Source organism: Ictalurus furcatus, chromosome 14 (assembly GCF_023375685.1).
Source record: "Ictalurus furcatus strain D&B chromosome 14, Billie_1.0, whole genome shotgun sequence".
NCBI lineage: Eukaryota > Metazoa > Chordata > Actinopteri > Siluriformes > Ictaluridae > Ictalurus > Ictalurus furcatus.
This window is the reverse complement of record NC_071268.1, coordinates 22,630,831-22,654,534: the sequence shown is the minus strand read 5'-3', so window position 1 is coordinate 22,654,534 and position 23,704 is coordinate 22,630,831. Positions and strand designations below refer to the sequence as shown.

The window sequence follows — 23,704 nt, the reverse complement described above, 5'->3', positions numbered from 1 at the left end:
GTACTGAAATGAATGTTTCTGCTTAAATCATTAATTGTTGTGGGGTACCATGTACTATAATTTGTATAATTCCATGAAACTACAGAACTGTTGTTCTCCCTCTTTCCCTTCAGTATTTGTATTATCAATATCTTGTACTGTTGTATAGTGCTATCTGTCATTATCATTAGAATGATAATGAAAATAGATGAACTTTTTTTTTTTTAAGTATATTGGGTTTTTGTATGGAAATTCAACTATTTAGCTAATTGGTTGTCTAATTATTCAATAATCAGTGTTGATACTTGTACACTTCCATTATTCTTGTTGAAATGTGACGAAACATGATGAAGCATGCCCAGTCTACATGTATATAATATGTACAGGATGGTTACATTTACATCACATTTACATTTTGTATATTCCATTTTCTGTTAATGAGTCTGAAGTACCCCAATTAAATCCATTTAATTCCTTATTTGACTCCCTTTTGTGACTGTAATATACTGCAGATTGAAATCAGAGCTTGAGGAAACTGAAGCATGTAACTTTTGAAGTTTTCTTTTTTGTTTCTTTGTGCTACACACACACACACACACACACACACACACACACACACAAACACAAACACATAGTGAGACATAGTGGTGGAAATCGCAGTGACGGAACTGTTACATTACATACTGTGAAATTGCTAAATTTTTTATTGAGTTTTTATAGTTTTTAACATTTTGACTTGTCAAATGAATTGAATGGGTTCAAACAAAATAACTACTGTATATAAATAATTGAACCTAATGTGTTCTGTCAGTTTAATCTCCTGATGTAATGGGCAGTTTGTGGACATTTGACCATCAAACAAATATTGTTGAACATCCCATTACAGATTTAGTGCCACGTTGCTGTTATAATAACCTCCACTCTTCTGGGAAGGCTTTCCACTAGATTTTGGAGCGTGGCTGTGGGGATTTGTGTTCATTCAGCCACAACAGCATTAATGTGGTCAGGCACCCATGTCAGGCGAGGAAGCCTGGGGTTCAGTTGGCATTGCAGTTCATCCCAACGGTGTTTATTGGGGTTGAGAAAGTTTGGGGAAGGAACACATATGGGTGTGATGGTCAAGTGTCCACAAATTTTTGAGCATTAAAGTGTATGTCTTTGATCTCCAATAAATAACCAAAATATTATTGTACACATTAAAATAATGAGCCTATTTGAATAGTTGGAATGTGTTCATTGTCTGTATAAAGGGGGGATTTATTTTACAGTTAATGTGGTCCTTGGCTGCAAATAGTTTGATAAACCCTGGTGTACACGCCTGGGGGGAAAAAAATAAAAATGTGCCAAGCCCGAAATGGCAAAATATTAATCTTTTAATGGTCTTAACAAGAAATCATTGTTCCAATAATAGCAAGAATTCAACAAATGCACTCCTGAGACCTCCTGTGCCACCGTGTGCTCGTTTACTTTTGCTGTAGTGAACTGTTTGGGGGGGGGCTTGGGGGAGCTAGAACAGGGAAATTTGCTTATATATCTTCTTGTACGCAAATGTGATTTGATTTGATTTGATTTATTAAACAAAAAAGTAGTGAAATACACTCATTTGTCAAGGATGGCACAATAAAGTTAAAAAACTTGTTTCCATTGCAGTCCTTGATGTAAAGAACAAATTTCGCTTCTAGTGACAGGTTACTTTGACATTTCTTACTAAAATACAAAGCTACAATACGTATCCAGATTTGAAAAATGTACAATCACAATTTAACATCCACACCATACACAATAAAAAAATTCATCACCTTAAACAACCTATCTACAGTAATAACTACCTTTTGACTTTCAAACTAAAACCAACCATATTTTAAATACTTTTAATATCCAGAGGCAGCTTATTCCGCACGTGAGCCCCTGAGTATTTGAAAGACCTACGACCATACATAGTTTTAAAACGATATAATTTAATATCCATTAGACTTTGTCCAGCATTTTAAAAATGCCCCTCACTTACCCTAGAGAAGCGTGTTTTAAAATATGTAGGAGCTCTTTTATTAATTATCTTGTGTGACATTTTTAGTTTCAAATATGCTACTCTGCTTTCTATAGGTGAAATTATGATAATGATTCAAATGTTTGATGTCAAATTCAAACCAGCACATGTCCGAGTGTACAAAATGAAAATAACGTAAAATAAAAATCTGTCTGCAAGTTTAATGATAATGAGTCTTTATTGGTCACAGCACAGTGAAATTCTCTTTTGTTCGCATACTCCAGCGTGTCAGGAAGTTGGGGTCAGAGCGCAGGGTCAGCCATGATACAGCACCCCTGGAGCAGATAGGGTTAAGGGCCTTGCTCAAGGGCTCAACAGTGACAGCTTAGCAACACCGGGTCTTGAACCCTTTGACCTTCCGATCAGTAACCCAGAGCCTTAACCGCCAAGCCACCACTGCTTTATTTGTTTAATTTTTGCTAATTTCCTGACCAATAATTTGTTGGTAAGACCATTAAAAACTTTAAGACAATATTTTGCCTTAAAAAAATAATTAATGAATAAATAAATAACCTAGGAGTGTATTGTATTTAAATTACTAATAGTCTATTGAGGTGGAGGATTGTGTATTCAGTAGAGAAAGTTAACTAAGAAGTGCATTTATTAAGCAGAAATATCTACAGCTACAGAGGCCTAACCCCAACCAAAGGAATTCTTTCAGCTCCAGACAGTTTGACTAATGATCCTGGACTAATAATCCTGGACTAATAATCCTCGACTAATATTTCTGGACTAATAATCCTGGACTAATATTTCTGGAGTAATAATGCTGGACTAATAATGCTGGACTAATAATTCTGGACTAATCATCCCGGACTAATAATCCAGACACAGCTCGCTTCATTTATCGGCCGCCAGGAGACGCTACAATTTTTCTCCCCAGACTCCGGTCTCTGTTTACGGAAGTCGATGTGACGTGTCAGTATTCACACAGGCATTGTGGGATCGGAAGCCTCGGTCTTGCCATGGAGAATGCAGAAAACCCCGAACTTGAGAGCGAAATTAGGAGCTAAATGAGCAGTCTGTAAACTCGGGGTCGTTGCGGTCTCATGTAGATGATCCTGATAGAGGTATGGCTGATCTCAAGGGTTCTTGGTGAAGGGAAATGGATGTCCGTTATGCCATCGGTTCTCGACAGAGAGAGTGAGAAATTTTGTGTCAATGGACGTTTGTGTGGCGGCTCGTAGAGTTTTCGACGGCAGAGAAGAATTAGGCCATTTTTAGGAACTAGGAACTGGACTCGTTTTCGTTACGGTTTTGCTGAAAGACAGAAAAAGGGAAAATGTCGACGACCACCAGCCCTGAAGCGGTGAGGAAATTGCTGGATAACATGCAGACGGATCTGCGCTTTCTGTCCATGGAATGCAAGAAAAAATTCCCTCCTGTGAAAGAGGTAACAGCTCATTCAACAAAACTGCATTTTCTTACTGAAAACAAAACAAAAACATTCAACGTTCATGATGTCGTAAGGACCCTCTGACGGCTATACTGTAGTTCAAGGCTTTCAGCTGAGTTCAGTTCAGTCCTTGACAGGTTGGGATATTAAAGTAGTCTTGTTGTGTTTTAGCTCATTTGTCATTTGTATACAGATCTAAAAGGGAAATTTGGCTTTAGGTCCCTGCTAGAGATTTCAACCCCCCACACTACAGTGACAACATTCATTCATTCTGTCTTTCATAATAATAATAATAATAAACATAATAATAATAAACATTGCATTTTGTGTTTAAATGCCCTTGAAATTAAAGTTGGTGCTTGAGAGCCTTAGTGTTATGGACACCAATACCGTAGTATGATTAGGGGGAAAAAAAGACATTTTTAATTTGATAGTTTATAGAAACTTAACAATGTTTTGATGACTCACCCTGTACTAATCTTGTGTTCGTCCAATTAAATACTCTCTAGAAAGTTTATGTCCCACCCCTGGGAACGGGTCTTGCTGTACAGTACAGTAGCAGGTCGTCAGCAGCAAACATGCTGTACGTCCGAAATCATGTACAGTGACATTACCTACTGCGTTCGATTCAGTACCTACTGCGTTCGATTCAGTACCTGCATTCAGTACCTGCTGCGTTCGATTCAGTACCTGCTGTGTTCGATTCAGTACCTGCTGCGTTCGATTCAGTACCTGCATTCAGTACCTGCTGCGTTCGATTCAGTACCTGCTGTGTTCGATTCAGTACCTGCTGCGTTCGATTCAGTACCTGCATTAAGTACCTGCTGCGTTCGATTCAGTACCTGCTGATTTTGATTCAGTACCTGCATTCAATACCTGCTCCGTTCGATTCAGTACCTGCTGCGTTCGATTCAGTACCTACTGCTCGGGTGTTGATGCAGTACGTACTGATCGGTATATGCAGTGCCGGTCCTAGACTTCTGGGGACCCTAAGCAAAACTTGTGTCGGGGGCCCCTGTCAGTGCCTTCATAAAAACCCCAAAATGACCCCCACTCCTTAATCTGTTCTTTCAGAGCAGTTTCACTGTCAACAAACAACATACAGTTGGTTGATTGCCAGCATTAGTATTTATTGTTTAAATAATGTATTTAAGGTGCACGGCCAAAGTTATATAATTGAAGAAGAACAATCAAAGAAACAAATGGAAAATTATTAAAAATAAAGCTTAATAATAAAAAGATAAAATAAACTGTAGAAAAACTATAACAGCTGAAATTATTTTCCAATGGGTAATTCACTAACAAAACAAAAGCATGACAAATATAGTTTACTCAAGTAAACATATGAAAATACATCAATAATTCTCTAAGTATGCAAACTTTAGAATAATGCGAATTGTTTTTAAAGCACTGATAGGAGTCGTACGACAGCTTGACTTGCTGAACAGGAATATGTTCTATATTTCCTGTACATTAAAACACGTATAAGAACCTTTTGATTATTGATGTTTGCAGACACAAACTGAAAATGACATTTCATCATGGGGCATTTCTAACAAAACGCAGTGGACTACTATTGAATCTGTTAATCTGGACTGACTGAAGTATTGTTTTTAATTCATTCATTGCATGGTTTGTCAAGACAAAAGAAGAATGCAAAATATTTCAGAAAATACATACCTTTAAGTTCTTCTTGCGCTTTTGCTTCACGTTCCTGGCGCTTTTTTTCTTTTTTCAGCTCCCCGACGGATAGATTCGTTATGAAGCCATAGCCATATGTTAAAACGCATGTCAATGATGTCATTACCTGCCGCACTGCGCATGATGTCCGACTCCGAAACAGTAATTAAATAAATGTAATCATGTATGTTTAAAAAAGAAATTTCCACATGACTCCTCTAAAGCTGAATCCGCATTTATATTTGCATGTTATAAAAAAATATTTACTGATGGTAAATAATATACAGTACAAGATCAAGGGGGCTCCATGGTGGTTCGGGGCCCTACACATAGGGAGGACCGGCACTGGGTATATATATCTGTAGTATGAATAGAATCCAGGCATACTACATCCACCATGTTGGCATTGTCATGTGACCTATGACGTCATCATAACTGCAAAAATGGACTGTTTTTCCCTTGTTTAAACCTTCAACAAGTTAAACGTGTACTCAGGTGGTGTTAAGCAAGTACAGATTAACCACAAGGAACAATGTTTAATACCTATAGCACTTACACTTAAAAAGAGCTGACGTGCTACCTCCACCATCTTTGATTCTGCCAGCTCTTCCGCGCCAGTCCCGTTGCCTTATGGGATAGTGCGGTGTACAATAATTCCATACTGCAGAATCTTGGCGGAAGCAGTAGGTCATCCGGGTGTTTCTCACCTACTGTTTTATGAATACTGTGAATTCGCACATACTACTCCTTTGGCGTACTGCTTTTCGCCTACTGCTTGAATGTTTTTCTAGCTCTGAATGCCCAATAATGCGATTCCTTCTTTATACACTGTCTGGGCTTCTCCATCAGTAGGCAAAAGTAATATAGTTTTATCAAGTAGTGTAATATTTACCTAACCTTAACTCTTTAGCTATAAGCGTGCTATTTAGATGCCTCCAGGCTGGTGACAACCCTGCGGTTGTCTCTGCTCTTTGGCGCCTCTGGTGGTCGACCTCAGTCAAACGTATAGCATGGTTCCCAAAACAGACATCATCTCGTCGCCTATGACATAGTCATTGCCAAAGTCAACAGGTGTGGATGAAAGCTAAACACTTCACTGTTCTCCATATTCTACTACTTTGTTAAGCCAATGTCAGGTTTGCGTAGCTTCACTAGGGGCGTGGTGTATCTTGAACGCTGTTGTGTAAATCAGTCACGCACTTCAACATGGCATTACTCTGATTTCCTGGTTCGAAAGGAAATACGTCACTATGCAGAATCAGACGGTACTGAAGCCATTTCACGGGGACCTTAATCCAAGATCTGTTTCGGATGGCTGGTTAACTGTGAGAGTAACTCGTATGATGTGCTGCCTGGTACTTTGTGGTTCAGTTGCTTTAAAGCAAAAGAGGTTTTGACCTGATTACGACACTAAGAAATGCAGTGTTTTTCACAGGACTGCTTTGAGCACGTTGTTCTATTTAACACTGATAGTGTGACTATGTACATACAGCCCTCAGCTATTTGTGTTCATTTACACACCAGTCGTGGGTTGTTTAGTTATGCTCGATGTAGAAGTCATTCTGAAGCTGTTCTTGCCGTAGCCACATCAGTCAACACAAAACTATCCAACCTTCAAAATCCTTCAGTTCAAAGTCATTAAGTCTGAAAGTGCTGCTGTAACAAGCCTTGTTTTGCAGTTTTAATAATGCACCTGAATTCTGAGACCTTTGGTAATATAGCCTAGTAATGACTGGAGGATATTTTAGTCATGACCAAAAATTTCAGCCTAGTCTGTCACTTTATTGAATTGAAAAAATAAATAAATCGAGCAGATGAAATTAGAACCTTGTACATATGGGAAAATTCTGTGAACTTTCCTGAAGCTTTAAATCGTGTCTCAGACATTTCACTTATTGTGGAAACATACTATAATGTCTGTTAGAAATGTGCTGCGATTCTTCAATGATGTTTAGGATATTTGGGTAACTGTGGCCTGGCTACCTAAAACTTTGAGTTAACTAAGTGTAAATAGTTTTTGCGCATTCTGAGCTACAGAACAAACAAACAAACAAAAGCATTACATCTAAGGCTGGCCGACATATCGATATAATATCGATATCGTGATAAATGTTTATGCAAGACACTTTTCTGGGATATCATTGGTATGGTGATGTATTTTTTTTTTGTTTGTTTTTAATAATTACAAATTGAATGGATGCCGCTGATTTGACGTAATATAAATAAAACGTAAGCTTCTTTGTCTTTTTAGGCATTAAAGAAAAGTATCATCAAAGTAAATGTAACGTGTTTTTTTTGTTGTTGTTGTTTATTTTACTACTGATATTTTTGTCATGTCGTTCAGCCCTAATTACATCTTACAGATTCAAGCTAGAAACAGGGAAATTCACTTATATATCTTCTTGGACACAAATGTGAAATCATGATAATGATTAAAATGTTTGATGTAAAATTCAAACTAGCACATGTCTGAGTTTATAAAATGAAAATACAGTAAAAATAAAATAAAAACCAAAAGCTGTCTGCAAATTTACCCACAAGGCTTAAACATTTAATGAAATTAAAGGGAAAAGCTATCCCATGCTGAGTTACCTGATCTCATACCTTATTTGTTTAGTTCTTGCTAATTTCCTGACCAATGATTTGTTGTTTAGATCATTAAAAGCTTCATATTTTGCTAGTTTAGCCCATTTTATTGCCGAAAAATTTGTGGACACCTGACCATTAACACTCATGTGGTTCTTCCCCAAACTGTTGTCGCAAAGTTGGAAGCACACAATTGTCTAGGATGTGTTTTATATGCTGTAACATTCCAATTTCCCTTCAGTGAAACTAAATGACCCTAACAATGACGATGTCCCTGTGCACAAAACGAGGTCCATGAAGGCATGGTTTGCCAAGGTTGGTGTGGAAGAGCTCAAATGTCCTACACAGAGCCCTGACCTCAACCCCACTGAACACCTTTGGGATGAATAGAACCATGACTGAATCTCAGACCTCCTCACCTGACGTCAGTGCCTGATCTCACTAATGCTCTTGGAGCTGAATGAACACAAATCCCCACAGCCACGCTCCAAACTCTAGTGGAAAGCCTTCCCAGAAGAGTGGTGCTTATTATAACAGTAAAGGGGATGGTAATGTTCAACTTGCACGTATGGGTCTGATGATCAGATGTCCAGAATCTTTTGGCCATATAGTTTACGTCCACATGAAGTGAAAGAGACATGAAACATGAAAAAGAAGAGTCAAGTCTGGGAGTATGATGATGCAGAGGGCAACACTGTGATGGACTGCAAGTTTGTCATGCACGTCGGAATTAAATAAAGTCTCAGGATTAGGCAGTTCTATTTCACCCGTCCTAACTGCCAACGGCAATGAGAATCACTTAGCTATCTTCTGCACACATGCCGAGACCTTCAACAAAGTGACGCTATGACAGAGTATTTGCAATAAATACCGCTGTCATATGGCCATCAATCCCTTTTTTGCTTCTCGCCTGGTACATATCACACCTCAGGTGCACTTTTGAGTAACTGCTTGAGACTATATGGTTGTAGTCCTTTAAAGCAGGTGATAAACTCCTTTCCTTTCTTCACAGCTGAGGTGAGTGTGCTCATGCTTCACAGTTGATGCTTTTTGGAGCCATTTGGAACGCCGTGGCTTCAGTTGGGTTCCCTCATTTGATTGCTAGCCTTGTTATCTATCACTTCTGCGCTGTCTGTGCGTTATCTATGAGCTGTTCTGTTGCTCAGTATTCCACTCACCTCCCAGACCCTCGCTGGGTATGTCTTCCCTCAGCCTTCTGATTTTTTTTCATATCACTAACCATATGGCAGCTTGTGGGCCTGTCAATACGTGCCGCTATCAAAGTGCTTCTCCCGCACTGTTATCATGCTCTCCAGTGAGCTGGACAACAGTGTAATTGAGCACCTTGGACTTTTTGAAAAGAAATCAAAAGTAAACCCAATAAACACGGGATGCCTCCTTAGAGTTCCTGGGTCCCCAGGCTCGGGTTTCTGTCTGTGCAAAGTTTTGCATGTTCTCCCCATGTCTACATGGGTTTGTTCGGAGTTCTCCTGTTTCCTCCTACCTACCAAAAACTCTCTCGCTCTCAAAAAAAAAAAAAAATGCAGCCTGTCATATTACAAAAAAATAAAAATAAAAAACAGAAAAGCATAAACTCCCCTGTCCTGTAGACTTTCCTGTGCTGGGAAACTTTGCCTAGCACAGTGACTGTTACAGTGCTCATCCAACCGAGACTCCTTCCAGGAAAACCTGCAGAACTTCATATAATAGAAAACATGAAAATCTCATCATCGCAAGCATTAAGCCCTGTGTGAATTCAAACGATACATGTCAACTTAACTTCAGTACTTTACTTTTAGTTCTTAACTCCGCATATATGAAAACGCATAATGAGGATTAGTTTCAAGTGATCATGTGCTTGTAGTACTGCGAATCAGTTATGGTTTGTTGCTATGTAACTGGCAGTTCAAGAGGTCAGGCACATTTGACTCCCACTGCCTGTCATTGAAGGTGGGTAAAAAAAAAAAAAAAAACTCTGGAAAGACTGGTTAAGAAACAGACGTTTGAGATGTTCCTTTAAGTGTATTAATGATTCGGTTGTGCTGGGACAGTGAATTGGACATTTTGAAAATGAAGTCCCAAAGTTTGCTTGTTTTGTAGAGTCAAGCCAGCAATGAATGAAAGTTTGCTATCTGACTATTTAATGTACTGTGTGGTTGAACTGTCCATGTGAGAAGGTATTCCACTTTACCATTTGAATGTTGGTATTTTGGAAACTACATCGTAGGCTTAAACAAACAGTGAGACATATAAACTCGCATTTTACAAGCCTTAAGTTATCCGAATGACTGAATCACCCCAGCTGACGTTTAACTTCCTTAAATTACATTCTTATGTATTCTTCTGCTTGCTAAGAGAATCAAGACCTTGAGACGTGCCTCTGCGGTGTGTAGTTGGGCAGTTTAACATTATCGTTTGTGTATGCATATGGCTAATTGAATGGCAGTTTGAATACTCTGCTAATCATTTTAAGAACCGGAATTTGAACACTGCAATCACTATTCAAATATTTTCTTCACTATATTGCCGAATGTTTGTGGAATCACATCCATATACGTTTTTTCCCTAAAATGTTACCACAAAGTTGACAATGACAATGCCCCTGTGTACAAAGCGAGCTCCATGAAGACATGGTTTGCCAAGATTGGAGTGGAAGAACTCGAGTGTCCTGCACAGAGCCCTGACCACAACCCTACTGTACACTTTTGGGATGAACTGGAACACCGACTGCACCGCAGACCTCCTCACCCATCATCACTAACGCTCTTGTAGCCGAATGAACACAAATCCCCACAGCCACGCTCCAAAAGCTAGTGGAAAACCTTCCCAGAAGAGTGGAGCTTATTATAAATCTCGAATGGGATGTCCAAAAAGCACATTTGGATATGGTGGTCATCTGTCCACAAACTTTTGGCTATATAGTGTACATCCACACGAAGTCCGTGAGGAAACATTTAAACGAAAGCGCCTTGTAGGAGTTGCTTTGTCCTTTGCATTATTAGAACAGTAATCAACATTCACTTTCACTCTCTCTCACACACACTCTCTCTCACACACACACAGACTGAGAAGTAATAAAGAATTTGGCTGAGTAAGTAGTTTAAGTTTATGCAGATATGAAAAAAGAAATCCATAGTGAGCACAACATTGGGCTGCGTAGACATTTTGTGTTTGCGCCAGTAGAAAAATATCATGTCATCTGAAGGGAAAGGGAGTTTGTAGGGAGTTTATAAGTGGAATTAACGACAAAGTTAGCAATATTGTTCTGACAAAAACAATAATAACGTAGATGTAATACAAACGGTTTAGACCTCATGATGAGCCTGTGCCATGGTAACCAGAAACTAGGTGTTTCTGACAAAAAAACAGACTGGAGACTGTGCTACCTAAGAGTTCATCTACAGATAGGTACGTTCTTGATTGTTAAATATGTGATGACATCTCACATAAAGTATATGACCTCCTAACCACAGCTTCAATAAAATTGGAAATTATTCCCCTTTCTTTAACATTAACTGCAGATATATTCCAAATATAAAAATATGCATCACTTGAGAGAAACTTTAGACCCCCAGTTAAAGGATGTTCCTCATTACAGGTCTTTTCTACGTGTGAATTTAAATGTTGATTAGGCATATGAGGTAGCTGGCTGTGGTGCTCTAAAAGACCTCTGTTAGCAGATAAAGGTAATTTGCATGATGTAGTGTAGACGGTTACATTTGTGTGTAGGCCGTAATGCACTTCTCTTATTGCACAACAGTCGATCTGAGGAAAGCGCAGGTTTCTCCTCATATAATCAGCGCTTTCGACGGCCACATAACTACATGATTTAGCGTTTTCCGTGATCAAACACCCGTGTCAACTTCTCAGCGGGTTCGGTAAACTGGAAACCCCCTGCTGCAGAACGAACAAACTAATCAAGGCTAAATGATGATCCCTGTATTGTTATACCTGTAAGCGCTCACTGAGAGAAAGATGTATTTTGAAACGTGAAACTCTGTTTATTTTGTTTGCAGGCTGCAGAATCTGGCATTGTTAAGATTAAGACGATAGCTGCAAGAAACACGGACATCCTTGCTGGTAAATACGCTCATTATTTTAAGTGTTTTTGGAAGTGAGATGATAATATTTTAACTCCTAGCCCCATTAATTTATAAGCAGGCTTTGCATGTGGTATGTTTGTTCTTTAGTGCTGATAATCTTGTAAGAGGTCACTCCAGGGAGATTTATTGGTGCTGCTTAGACACCTGAATTATCAAAAAATGTTATGTCTTGTACTCGTCATTGATCTATCTGTACAGTTGTTTGTGTTTCTCTTAAAGAAAATTCCCCGAGAAAGATGCAGGAACTTTGTTTTTTGTTTAATTTGCTGTTGTTATCTCTCCTCAGCTCTGAAAGAGAATAGCTCTGAGGTGGTACAGCCGTTCCTGATGGGCTGTGGAACCAAAGAGCCCAAAATCACCCAGCTGTGTCTCGCTGCCATTCAGAGACTCATGTCGCATGAGGTGGTGTCCGAGGTACGCACTGCCTCACACCGCTCTCTCATACACATGCACAACGTCTAGCAGGGGTTTATACATGTCATAAAGTATTTAAAGAGTACCTCTAGTGGTCTATTATTCCTGTTGTCGAACCCATGTGTTCACCGACTACTCGATGCTCTGCCGTAATCTGCCGTGTTGGGGTTCACCAACAGAAAGACACTATACTATGTTAATTATTAGGCGATAGAAGCTATAAAGCAGCTGTATGGCAGAAAGGCTGTTCTGTAACAGGTTGTTTTACACCACGTCTTTGTGGTTAAAAACAAAGTGTCTGCATGTTTGTAAGTGCGAGACAGTGGCGTGCTGAGATCGATTAAAAGTTAAAAGCTCGCTGAAGTGTTATAACCGGCGACACTTCAATAAGTGCTCATTTTAAACCAGACCCACACACGCTAAGTTTATTTCATTAGGCTCATAAACTCTATTTGAAGGTATACTGTGGTAATGCATATTTATAATAATCTTACATGCCAATAAAGTCAATTTAGCACTATATATTTCCCCATTGTGAGAAAGCACCTAAACGAAAATTAGCCTTCGGGTTAACTTGGGTACATTTACATTTATGAACGTTGATTAATGTACACTGTCCCTTTTTTGAAATAAATAAATAAATAAATGAACGAAGCTTAGAGCTCTAATCAGTGATTAACATTAAATGGACTGTAACATCGAGAATTCTTTATGCCGTAGTTCTTCATTGTCATTACGTAAAGAGCGTATTCAACGTGACGTAGCATTCTACCTTGCGCCTTACTTCAGTTCAAGTTCACGTGCGCATTATGGTCATTTTGTGCAGAAGTAATATTTGTAATATTAGGTTTCTGTTGTGTAAATGTCTGATTAATCTCATGTGTTTAGGATGCGTTTGGGTGAGTTCGTTAATTAACCCGCTAGTAAAGCACTTCAGTTTACCCGTGTCCATTCAGTGTTCAGCTTCAGCTCACGCAGCTTAAGCAGGTCAATCCCCGACGTTATTGATTATGACTGGATTATGTGAAACAGTAGAACTATCCTTTGTTAGTGCACGGTTAATGTCATTAGAACAGTATGTTTAAATTAAAATCGCTGCTAGTGCTTGCTACATCTCTTGAACTTGAATGCACAGTTTTTGCATTTGAACGTGCGTTTTTATCTTAAATGCGACGACTATTCGAAGTCCGAATGTTAATTTGACAGCCCTAGAGCAGACAAGAGGACAGAAGCAGCACGAACGGCTAAAATGTTGGAGACCTTCATTCTTATGTAAAGAAACACGCGTGCAAACACAACGGGCGATATCGAAGTCAGCAAAAACGATCGAGGCCATGTCTGTTTATCGTACGATAAATCCTATAAATGTGCATGCTATATAAACGTTAATAACCTGCTGTCTGACTTCAGAGAAGAGCAACAAGACATCTTTATTCGATGTGTTTTAGTTTTACTTGTCACAGCTCACAAACAGATAAAGCCACAAATATATTTTGCTCTCGAAACATGCATGGAGATTTAAAAGAGTGAATTAAAACGGTGTGTTGTTTATCAGAGCGACTTTACTGTGACGGAATTCAATACGTATCTCTGCCGCTGTTCACTACAGAGCTCATGCACGTGTAGTTTCTAGAATTTTATTTAAATTTTATAATGCGCTTAGTTACTGCTACTAACTTGCCAGGTTTGTTTACAGTCCCGACTTCAGTTTTGAAATTTTAAACGCCAATGCTACGATTGCAGCTACAGTTTACTCGTAACTAGCTTCTGGTATTTTTCCACTGTATTGATGTTATGTGAACATGATACACATTTTGGGGGGGGGGGGGGTTTGCCTGGCCACGCCCGCTCCGATCAGAGGTAATACTATCATAAATCAGCGATAGCTAGGGGGCACGATAGGGCGTTGGCGTACACACGGTCCCACAAACCTATTTGGTGCTGAACTTCAGTTGATGTTTGATGTGTTTTGAAGATGTTTTATTCAATAATCAACACTGAAGCGTACTTCTAGGTTCCACACGCTGAATTTTGGAAAATCTCTAGAAATCTTTGAAAGCAAAACAAAAAAATTTATAAAAACGACAGCCTTAAGATGTTTTGTGCAGCAGACTTATAAAGACTTATAAATCAGATTGCTTAGTTTCACTTCAATATTGCGGTAAATACAGGATTTTAAAAATACCCGCAGTTGTTTTCTCCGGTTCTTCGTTTATAGCCTACAGTCCCACTACATAGCCTCTAAAACTATACATCTACCAGGTCTGTTTTGCAGCTCTGTCTCAGCAGAGTCAGTTAAATGAGTGTGTTTGTGTCAGACAGACCAGCACAAAGATATGTTTTGACCATGAGGGAATGAATAAGCCTCACTCTCTGCATGAGCTGATGTCATGGTTCTCAACTCTCAGGCCAACCCCTAACTTTTTTCTAAAATATGCTAGTGTTTAGTATCTAGTACACTTTGTTCAGTCAGAGATCCTTAAAATAAAAGACAATTAAGCTTAATAGCTCAACTTAAGACAGTTTAATTTTAATTTGACGTACTTTATTGAATGTGGTTAAATGTAATTAAATGTTTGAATGTAGTTTACTGAAGTTTGGAAGAAAGGCCACACCTGAAACGCCTCACTTCTAACTACTATTTTCTACTATGTTTTTGCAAGGGTGTCTAGCTTTCTGTTAGAAAGCAGAACGGGACGTGAATCTCTATACATATCGATTAGATTTCATTTTGGGATGCCAAGAGGCTCGATTCTTTATCTATCGTGATGCATCTTGATTAACTTTTTTATTTTGATTATTTTTTTTAAAAAAAATAGATAACTTCTGATTTTTACATTTTTTTTAAACATTTTCAGAATGTTAACATTTAAATTAGAATGATTTATTGTATTTATTTATTTCATTTCCCCCCAAAATTATACATCGGTTTTCTAATTTTATATGTATATGTATGTATATACAGTATCTCACAAAAGTGTGTATATTATGTATTATGTAATGTGAGGAGTGTATTCACTTTTGTGAGATACTGTATGTATATGTACATATATGTACATTGTCCCAGTCACACTTTTCTGTGGCTAATTGTCAAATGTAGATAAATACATAATAATTGGTCTGAAATAATATATTTTATGATAAACGTATGATATTGCTGCAAGCTTCTCTTAGCTGCTTTTATTTCATTTGAACAGTATAGTTCTGCTGCTAACATTTGCCCTGTCGATGTCAATATAAATTTACAAGCCTCTTATAAGCATGCATCAAAGCAGTAATATTTTTTTCTGTCCATTTTCTCAGTTTTTCTTTTTGAGTATTTCTTCTGCTCTTTAAGCCAGAATTGATTCATTGAATGCATATTATTCACTTATTTGCTGTTTTGCCTGAAAGAAACATCGAATTGCTTCTTTTGCAAACGGAGAAACCAACTAGAACAATAGACTATGCATAAAGTTGACATGAGAGTCAATGCTGTGTGTTAGTGTTCACATAAGATAAATTAAAGATTTGCAAAACTCTAGGAAATGCTGATATACTTCATGCTCGCATGTATTTGTTAATGAATGCCAATCACTTATACAGGGCACAGCTGTTTTGCATTTGGTAACGTCCACAAAGTTCCGTAAAAGGCAAAGCTCACCTCACATAGCTGAAATGAGGTGAACGGCAAAAACTTTGACAGACTTTGTCAAAGGTAGAACGGAAAGTTATTTGGACTCGTCTGTGCAAATAAACATGTATAATTTAACAGCATAGCAAATCTGGAGCTATGTGTATATATGTGTGTGCGTGTGTGTGTGCGTATATATATATATATATATATATATATATATATATATATATATATATATATATACACACACACACACACACACACACACACACACACATACATAGTGCTGTGTAAAAGTTTTAGGCACATGCAAAGAAATGCTGTAGAGCAAAGAAGCCTTCAAAAATAATGAAATTAAATATTTCTCCATTTAAAAAAATACTATAAAGAGCAGTAAATAGTAATAAATGAAACAAAGCCAGTATTTAGTGTGATGGCCCTTTGCTTTAAAAAAAATAAAAAAATAAAAAATATAAAAGGGGTCTCAGGTAGCATTAGTAAATGAGCTGTAAGCATCTTGCAGAACCAGCCACAGTTCTTCGGGAGACTTTGACTGTAGCACTTGCTTCTTATTTTTGCAGCAAAATCCAGCAGCCTTCATTATTTTTTTTTGTCTGAAAAGTGGTCTCTTACACAATATGCTGCTTTCTTTACTGACATACAAATCTTTCTTCTGTAGCATTTAATTTTGTGCTAGAAAACTAATGTTTGGGAATCCGAAATGTTTTTGTGCTGACTCGAAAATGTAGAAGTCATAAAATAAAAATCTATAACAAAGTTTGTACTAAAAAAATTAGGGTGCCTGAAACTTTTGCACAGTACTGTGTGTGTGTAAACAGTCCTGGTTAGAATTTATTGGCACCCCTGAATTGTAAGTGCAGAATTTAGAATGTCTTATATTAATAAATGCAAATGAACCAATTTAGCATAATGTGGAAATTTTAATAACATGTCCAAGGTTATTGAACAACAACAACAAAAAGGCTTTCATATAGTGAAATAAAAAATACAGACAAAAATGTACGCTGGACACAATTATTGGCACACTTTACTAATATTTGGTTGCAGAACCTTTGGCAACAAGTACATCCTCTAAACATTTCTTGTAGCCATCTAGAAGCTTCTTGCAAATATCTGCTGGTATTTTCTGCCACTCTTCCATTGCTATGCATTCAAGCACTTTTAAGTTTGCAGGAGTCCTTTTTTGCAATGGCAGATTTCATCTCTCTCCAAGGGTTTTCAATGGGATTTAGATCTGAACTCATTGCTGGCCAGTTTAAAACACTTCCAACTTTTCCTTTTCAGCCATTCTTTTGTGCTGTAAGATGTGTGCATCCACCTGCTGCTCATGCTACCTCACAGGGCAGCCAAACACAGTCACTAATGTTCCTCACAAATGTTCCTCACAAATGAGACACTCACAATTGGCTAGCGTGGGTCTGATGACATCCTTTCCACCCAGAGAGCATGGTCAGTTTTGCTCTCTTGGACTCCTGGCCACAGATGGCTATGACGTCATCGAGCTTTCCTGACAATAGGACAAATGCTTTTCTGTTGCACCACTTGGAAGCCCTTTATAGAGCAGTTTAAGATTTTTTTTCAGTAACATATGAAAGTAAAAACATTGAATACCCAGTCTAAACTGATACTTTCCTCATTTATCACAACATCATGGCATATAGGGTCAGTAAATATATTTGATGGTGCTTGGAAGTCGTGTACCATCCACATCTGCCTCAACTCCTGTGTGAAATACTCTGAATGTGTGTCTTTTCAGGCAGCAGCAGGAAACATTATTAATATGTTGTGGCAGCTGATGGAGAATGGCCTAGAGGAATTAAAGCTCCTACAAACCGTTCTAGTACTGCTTACCACCAACACAGTAGTGCACGATGAAGTCCTCTCAAAGGTACCACCCATATAAAACACGCAACACCCTTAACATAATGAAGAGTCAGTGTGTTACCAAAATACTGTCATGTAGGACATGTAACACGATTGAGTCCTTCATAGTTTATTACATTTTGTACACCTCCATTTTAAAAGAATCAGTACTGACCAATTGTGTTGTAAAGTCAATATATATTTGTATTTATGTTTTATAAGTCTGTATTGACTGTGAATCAGACATTCTGTCCAGTTAGAATTAAAGTTGTTTGGATGTCTCCAAAACCCTGTATTACTGTTTTTTTTTTTTTTTCTGTTTACACTTCTTACAAGTGAAGCTGATATGAAGTTCTGATAGTATAACTTGATTTCCTTTGATGGTACATGTTGCAACGTGAAGAAATTGGTGTGTTTTGGCATCACACTCAACATGGGCAGTGCGTCCAGTTGTTACCCGTTTTGGAATTCACACCTGATTCACCTGAAGCACACCTGTTTTAATTGACTTTTTAGCAATCAAAGAAAATTGTTTTCTAGCATACCAGGGACTGTATTCTAGAGCTCTTCTAGAGACATGTGTATTGTTTCCTGTTCTTTTCCAGGCCATCGTGCTGTGCTTCCGTCTTCACTTCACTAAAGACAACATCACCAACAACACGGCAGCAGCTACAGTCAGGCAGGTCGTCACCGTGGTGTTTGAAAGGATGGTCGCGGAAGATGAAAAATTCAAAGGTATTTGAGAAGGTGTAATGTTTTTATGCTTTTACTGCATTGGAATAGACATGGGGAACTGGTAGTGGGCCATGAATTGTTAGCAAAATGTAACAGTGTGGTGAAGAGTCAAGCTTGGGAGGAAGTTGATGTACTTTCAGTGGTTTCATCTCATTCTTTAATGTTGAGGCCCATCTCTGAGAGGACTGCCGATGGCCAGCCATTATAACGTTCTGACAACCAGAGCGTAAGAAAGAAATATGGCATGGTATGATGTAAAGGATGCAGTTACGGCTGCCTTGGCAAAACTAAAGCAGGATCCTCCACCCAACACAACTGAACAAATGCTTAATCCATTTAATACAAGCAAGAGGCTGGGCTATTCCATAGTGTACCAGTTTAATTCAAGAGCTCTTGTGCACCTTGAAGAGCGCACTGAAGCTGCAACCCGATAATAGGGAACGCATAATGGCTGCATGGGCAGACGTAGAAGCCTCGGGGCCGAGATCAGTGCCTGTAATAAAGAGGCCGACTGTCTCACAAGTGGTACAGGCAGTAAGATGAAGTTTTACTTGTAAATCCTGCAACACACAGGAATATAAGTACAGAAACAGACATGCCAGTTTGCAAAGCATAAGACACTCGGTCGGATGAGTGTAAATTGCATTCCAAAAATGTAGGCACATTTACGACAGGTCTAGTAGCGTGTAGAATTGACCATGTCTTATTATTATTATTGTTATTATTATTATTTATTATTATTATTAGGGGCCAAACACCACAGGTGCTTAGTTTATGCGCCTGTCTTCTTATCAAATAAAAAAAAAAAAATCATGTTTTTTGTGTGCTTTTTGGAGATTTTATTCATATCTGGTGTTTCCATCCAGCGTTTTTTATGCGATATTCCTAAATTCTTGTGTGTGTGTTTGTCTTAATGGTACAGACAGGAGCAGACTAGCTGGGCTGTACAGTACATGTTAATAATCAAAGGACATTATTTTAAAAGATCACACAGCTGATGTTATTTTTCATGTAGTATTAGTTTAATATGCTATGCCAACATGTGAACAATAAGTTAATATTAAGTGACTTGCATATTAGACTCAATATTGTCTGTTTTCGTTCTTTTTCACCGAAAATCGTTCCAAACAATGCCACAGCAGGTCCTGCTCCTTTTTTCACGGCTATTACTTTTGTTCAATTGGGAGATTTCTTATTTATTTGATTTATTTTCAAAAAGGAGACTTTTTTACACACGTTCCATTTTAAAAAATGGTTTAAAATTATAATAAAGCATTTGTTCAACCAAAAAAACCCTTCTGTTTTCATTCCTTCAAATGATAATGATAATAATAATAATTGTGTAAGCATAACGTGAAACCATGATCTTTTCTGTGACGGTTATCGTGTCGTGAAATTCTCATACCTTTGCAACCCTACATGTGTAAATGTGGTTCTACAGCTGCTCAGAGGACAACCAAGCCTCCTGAGTTACTGGGATTGACTAAAACAAATTCCCAGAGGACAAGCGTGTCCTAGCAAGGGCATTTATAGGCTTCCTATGTGAGGGTACGAGGTGATAACCTTGCTGTTGGTACTAGTTCTGAAGCTGAATGGCGGTCTTAGAACAACAAATACATATGCAGTCTTCTTTTCTAAACATTTTGTAGACTCTCATAGACTTGAATCTGAGCCCTTTGTTGGTATAACACATATATTCTTCTGCTGACTTGAGGGGCACCCAGGTTTTTAGCAATTTAATGAAAATTAGACAGTCCTTATTAATTGAAATGAAGCACAAAGATATACATGAGATATTAGTTTTCTTAAATGTCAGTAATATCACCATCAAGAGCTTTGTCATCTCGTGGTCCTTGACCTTCACCTTCGACACTGACAATAAGAGGCATTTTTATCAGCTATGCGTCGATATGCTCTATTATGTATAAATGTACAGTTATTTCAGAATGCTTTAATCCCATTATTTTCTGAAAACAATAAGCTGTTTGTACCAGTTGCCCCATGCATTCATGTTTTTTTGTTATATTTGTTCGTTTTTTTTTATTGCAAGTTTCTGTATAAAACACTTTATTTACAAAATCTGACCTGAAGTATATAATTATATTAATTTTATTAAAGGATGTGATTTTTTTGTGTGTGTATGTCTTTAAGTTCCCAGGTAACACCCTGTATCTCTGTGTTCATTACACTTATTGTCTTTCCCATCAGGCATGGCAGAGCAGCCTCCCGTTATTCAAGCTAACAGTAACCGCAGGTCTGTCAGCACCCTCAGACCAAGTGCTAAAGATGCCTACATGCTATTTCAGGTACAGATATAACGGTCACAGACACAGGTTCATCATCTAGCTTTTGTCAAGCTATCCCTTCCTTCGCAGATTTTTATACAAGTGCTTTATTGGTCTGTTGACTGTTAGAGTTTGGGGATCAGCTAAAGCCAGAAATGTTAGAAAAGCAAAATGGGTATGCTCTCAGGATACGTTCTGGTTATAGTTTATTTAGTGTTGTCTTGTAAAGTGTTGTCATAAAGTGAAATATTTCAAGACTTTTTTTGTTTGTTTTAATCTTGATGATTACAGCTCATGGAAATGAGATACTAGAAAAATGCAGTATCTCAAAAATATTAGAATAAAGAATTTAAAATACAGCAATGTCGACCTGAGAAGAGCTCTAATCAGCTAATTAACTCAAAACACATTTTTTACTAAAGACACCGTTGCTCAGTCGTCCAAAGTCCTCTTTCCAGATGAAAGTAAATGTTGCATTTCATTTGGAAATCAAGGTCCCAGAGTCTGGAGGAAGAGTGGAGAGACACAGAATCCAAGTTGCTTGAAGTCCAGTGTGAAGTTTCCACAGTCAGCGATGATTTGAGGTGCCATGTCATCTGCTGGTGTTGGTCCACTGTGTTTTCTCGAGTCGAGAGTCGATGCAGCGTCTACCAGGAGATTTTAGAGCACTTCACGCTTCCATCTGCTGACGAGCTTTATGGAGATGCTGATTTCCTTTTCCAGCAGGACTTGGCACTTGCCCACACTGCCAAAACAACTAAGATAAAATAGGATAATACTTTGTTAATCCCCAGATGGAGAAATTAGGGTGTCATAGCAGCAGTCAAAAAAAAGACAAAAACAAAAGAAAGAAGAGTTAAAAGAGATAGTAAGGAGAACAATACGGGGATATATAAAGAGTATATACAGGATGTATAAATATGTATAGACATAAGCGCAAACTCTCTATTCATTATTTATATATATATATATATATATATATATATATATATATATATATATATACACACACACACACATACATATGAGCAGTATATACAGCAAGCAACAATGTACAGTCCAACTATGCAAGTAGCCCATGTACATATCACATATGAACAAATACTATATACATATTGCAGCTGTATGGTATGATCAGTGTGGACATATAACAAAAACGTTGAAACAGTGATGTGATGTGTGAGCAGTGCAAAAAGTACAGTATGGTACCCATGTGAAAGCAGTGTATTTGTAGTGTAGTCAAAAGTAAGGTAAGGTCAAGGGAGGGGGTGGCTAAGTGTTGTACACTCTGATGGCTGTCGGCACAAAGGAACATCTGAAGCGTTCCGTCTTGCACCTGGGAGGGATGAGCCTGTGGCTGTACTAGTAACTGGTTTACTGACCGTGGTATGACTGTGCTTGATTATCCAGCCAACTCTTCTGACCTGAACCCCATAGAGAATCTATGAGAGACACCAGACCCAATAATACAGACGAGCTGAAGGCCGCTATCAAAGTAACCTGGGCTTCCAGAACACCTGAGCAGTGCCACAGGCTGACTGCCTCCATGCCACGCCGCATTGCTGCAGTAATTCATGCAAAAGGATTAAAGCCCCAACCAAGTACTGAGTGCATGAATGAACATTCTTTTCAGAAGGTCGACATTTCTGTATTTATAAATTCTTTATTTTAATATTTTGAGATACTGGATTTTTGTAATCATCAAGATTAAAACAAAAAAAGGCTTGAAATATTTCACTTTGTGTGTAATGAATCTAGAATATATTAAAGTTCCACTTTTTGAATAAAATTACGGGAAAAAATGAACTTTTCCACAATATCCTAATTTTTTGAGATGCACCTGTACACGTTCTGGTTTTCTAATCATTCATGCTTGTGGTATAGGACTTGTGCCAGTTGGTGAACGCTGATGCCCCCTACTGGTTGGTGGGAATGACTGAGATGACACGGACATTTGGGCTGGAACTTCTGGAGTCTGTTTTAAATGACTTCCCTAGAGTTTTTCTACACGTAAGTGCGTACAAATGCATCCCGCTTAACCTAGTTTAGATGGCTCAGAGCATATTTGATTTGGCATTGCTTTTATATATATATATTTATTTATTTTTATACTTGCTCTACATACAAAATCAGTATTTTGTCCCATATGAGTGTGACTGCTCTTTGAAACCCTATGCCCTCTCCCACCTCAGCATCAAGAGTTCAGTTTCCTGCTGAAGGAGCGTGTGTGTCCTCTGGTGATCAAGCTTTTCTCGCCCAACATCAAGTTCCGCCAGGGCAGCAGCAGTTGCGCTGCATCACCTGCCCCTGTGGAGAAACCCTATTTTCCCATCTGTATGCGCCTGCTGCGGGTTGTCTCCGTACTGATCAAGCACTTCTACAGCTTGCTGGTGAGAAACGTCTCCACACTGCTTCATTACACGTCCTTGCGACTTTACACTGTCCCTCCAGGATGTTGCGAAATTAATGCAAAACCATGCAAACTCCGCAATGTTCCCAATTTTCAAACTTACAGTAGATTTTAAGCAGGTTTGGGCCGAGACGCGTCATGTGACGTCGACACAACGCGCATTCAGCCAAAGCCCTCTTCGATTCACTTGCGTCGAACATCTAAACGGTCTCATTTACCAACAAACATCACTGCGACAGTCATTTTACATGCATTTTTCGAAGCATTTTTGCTCATTCGCTTGCTTGCTGTCACACCAGTAGAGATGCTCTGAAGCAGATTTCCTTGATTGCTCTTGTGCTTTGCCCCTGGGTCTCATCTTGATCTAAGAGCAACTGTATGTTGTTGTATAGGTGACCGAGTGTGAGATCTTCCTGTCTCTGCTGGTGAAGTTTCTGGATGGTGAGAAGCCTCAGTGGCTCAGAGCTGTGGCTGTGGAGTCGGTACACAGGCTTTGTGTGCAGCCACATTTACTGCGGTGAGCACCTACTCACAGAGGCCATGCTTTATGTCCCTGTGTTTCAAGTAGG

The 23,704-nt window shown here is 38.5% G+C and overlaps 1 protein-coding gene across 1 annotated transcript in view; it reads left to right on the top strand.

Annotated features, from left to right (window-relative positions):
• The first annotated feature begins 2,920 nt into the window (after nucleotides 1–2,920).
• mon2 (MON2 homolog, regulator of endosome-to-Golgi trafficking) overlaps nucleotides 2,921–23,704 on the top strand; it is a 43,251-nt gene continuing 22,467 nt past the window's right edge. Inside the window, exons 1-9 of the mRNA XM_053641787.1 lie at nucleotides 2,921–3,419; nucleotides 11,705–11,768; nucleotides 12,078–12,205; nucleotides 17,599–17,730; nucleotides 18,311–18,440; nucleotides 20,649–20,746; nucleotides 22,610–22,735; nucleotides 22,918–23,115; nucleotides 23,528–23,652. Of these exons, the coding sequence (XP_053497762.1) occupies nucleotides 3,309–3,419; nucleotides 11,705–11,768; nucleotides 12,078–12,205; nucleotides 17,599–17,730; nucleotides 18,311–18,440; nucleotides 20,649–20,746; nucleotides 22,610–22,735; nucleotides 22,918–23,115; nucleotides 23,528–23,652 (1,112 nt within the window). The 5' untranslated portion in view covers nucleotides 2,921–3,308. The remainder of the gene's footprint in view (nucleotides 3,420–11,704; nucleotides 11,769–12,077; nucleotides 12,206–17,598; nucleotides 17,731–18,310; nucleotides 18,441–20,648; nucleotides 20,747–22,609; nucleotides 22,736–22,917; nucleotides 23,116–23,527; nucleotides 23,653–23,704) is intronic.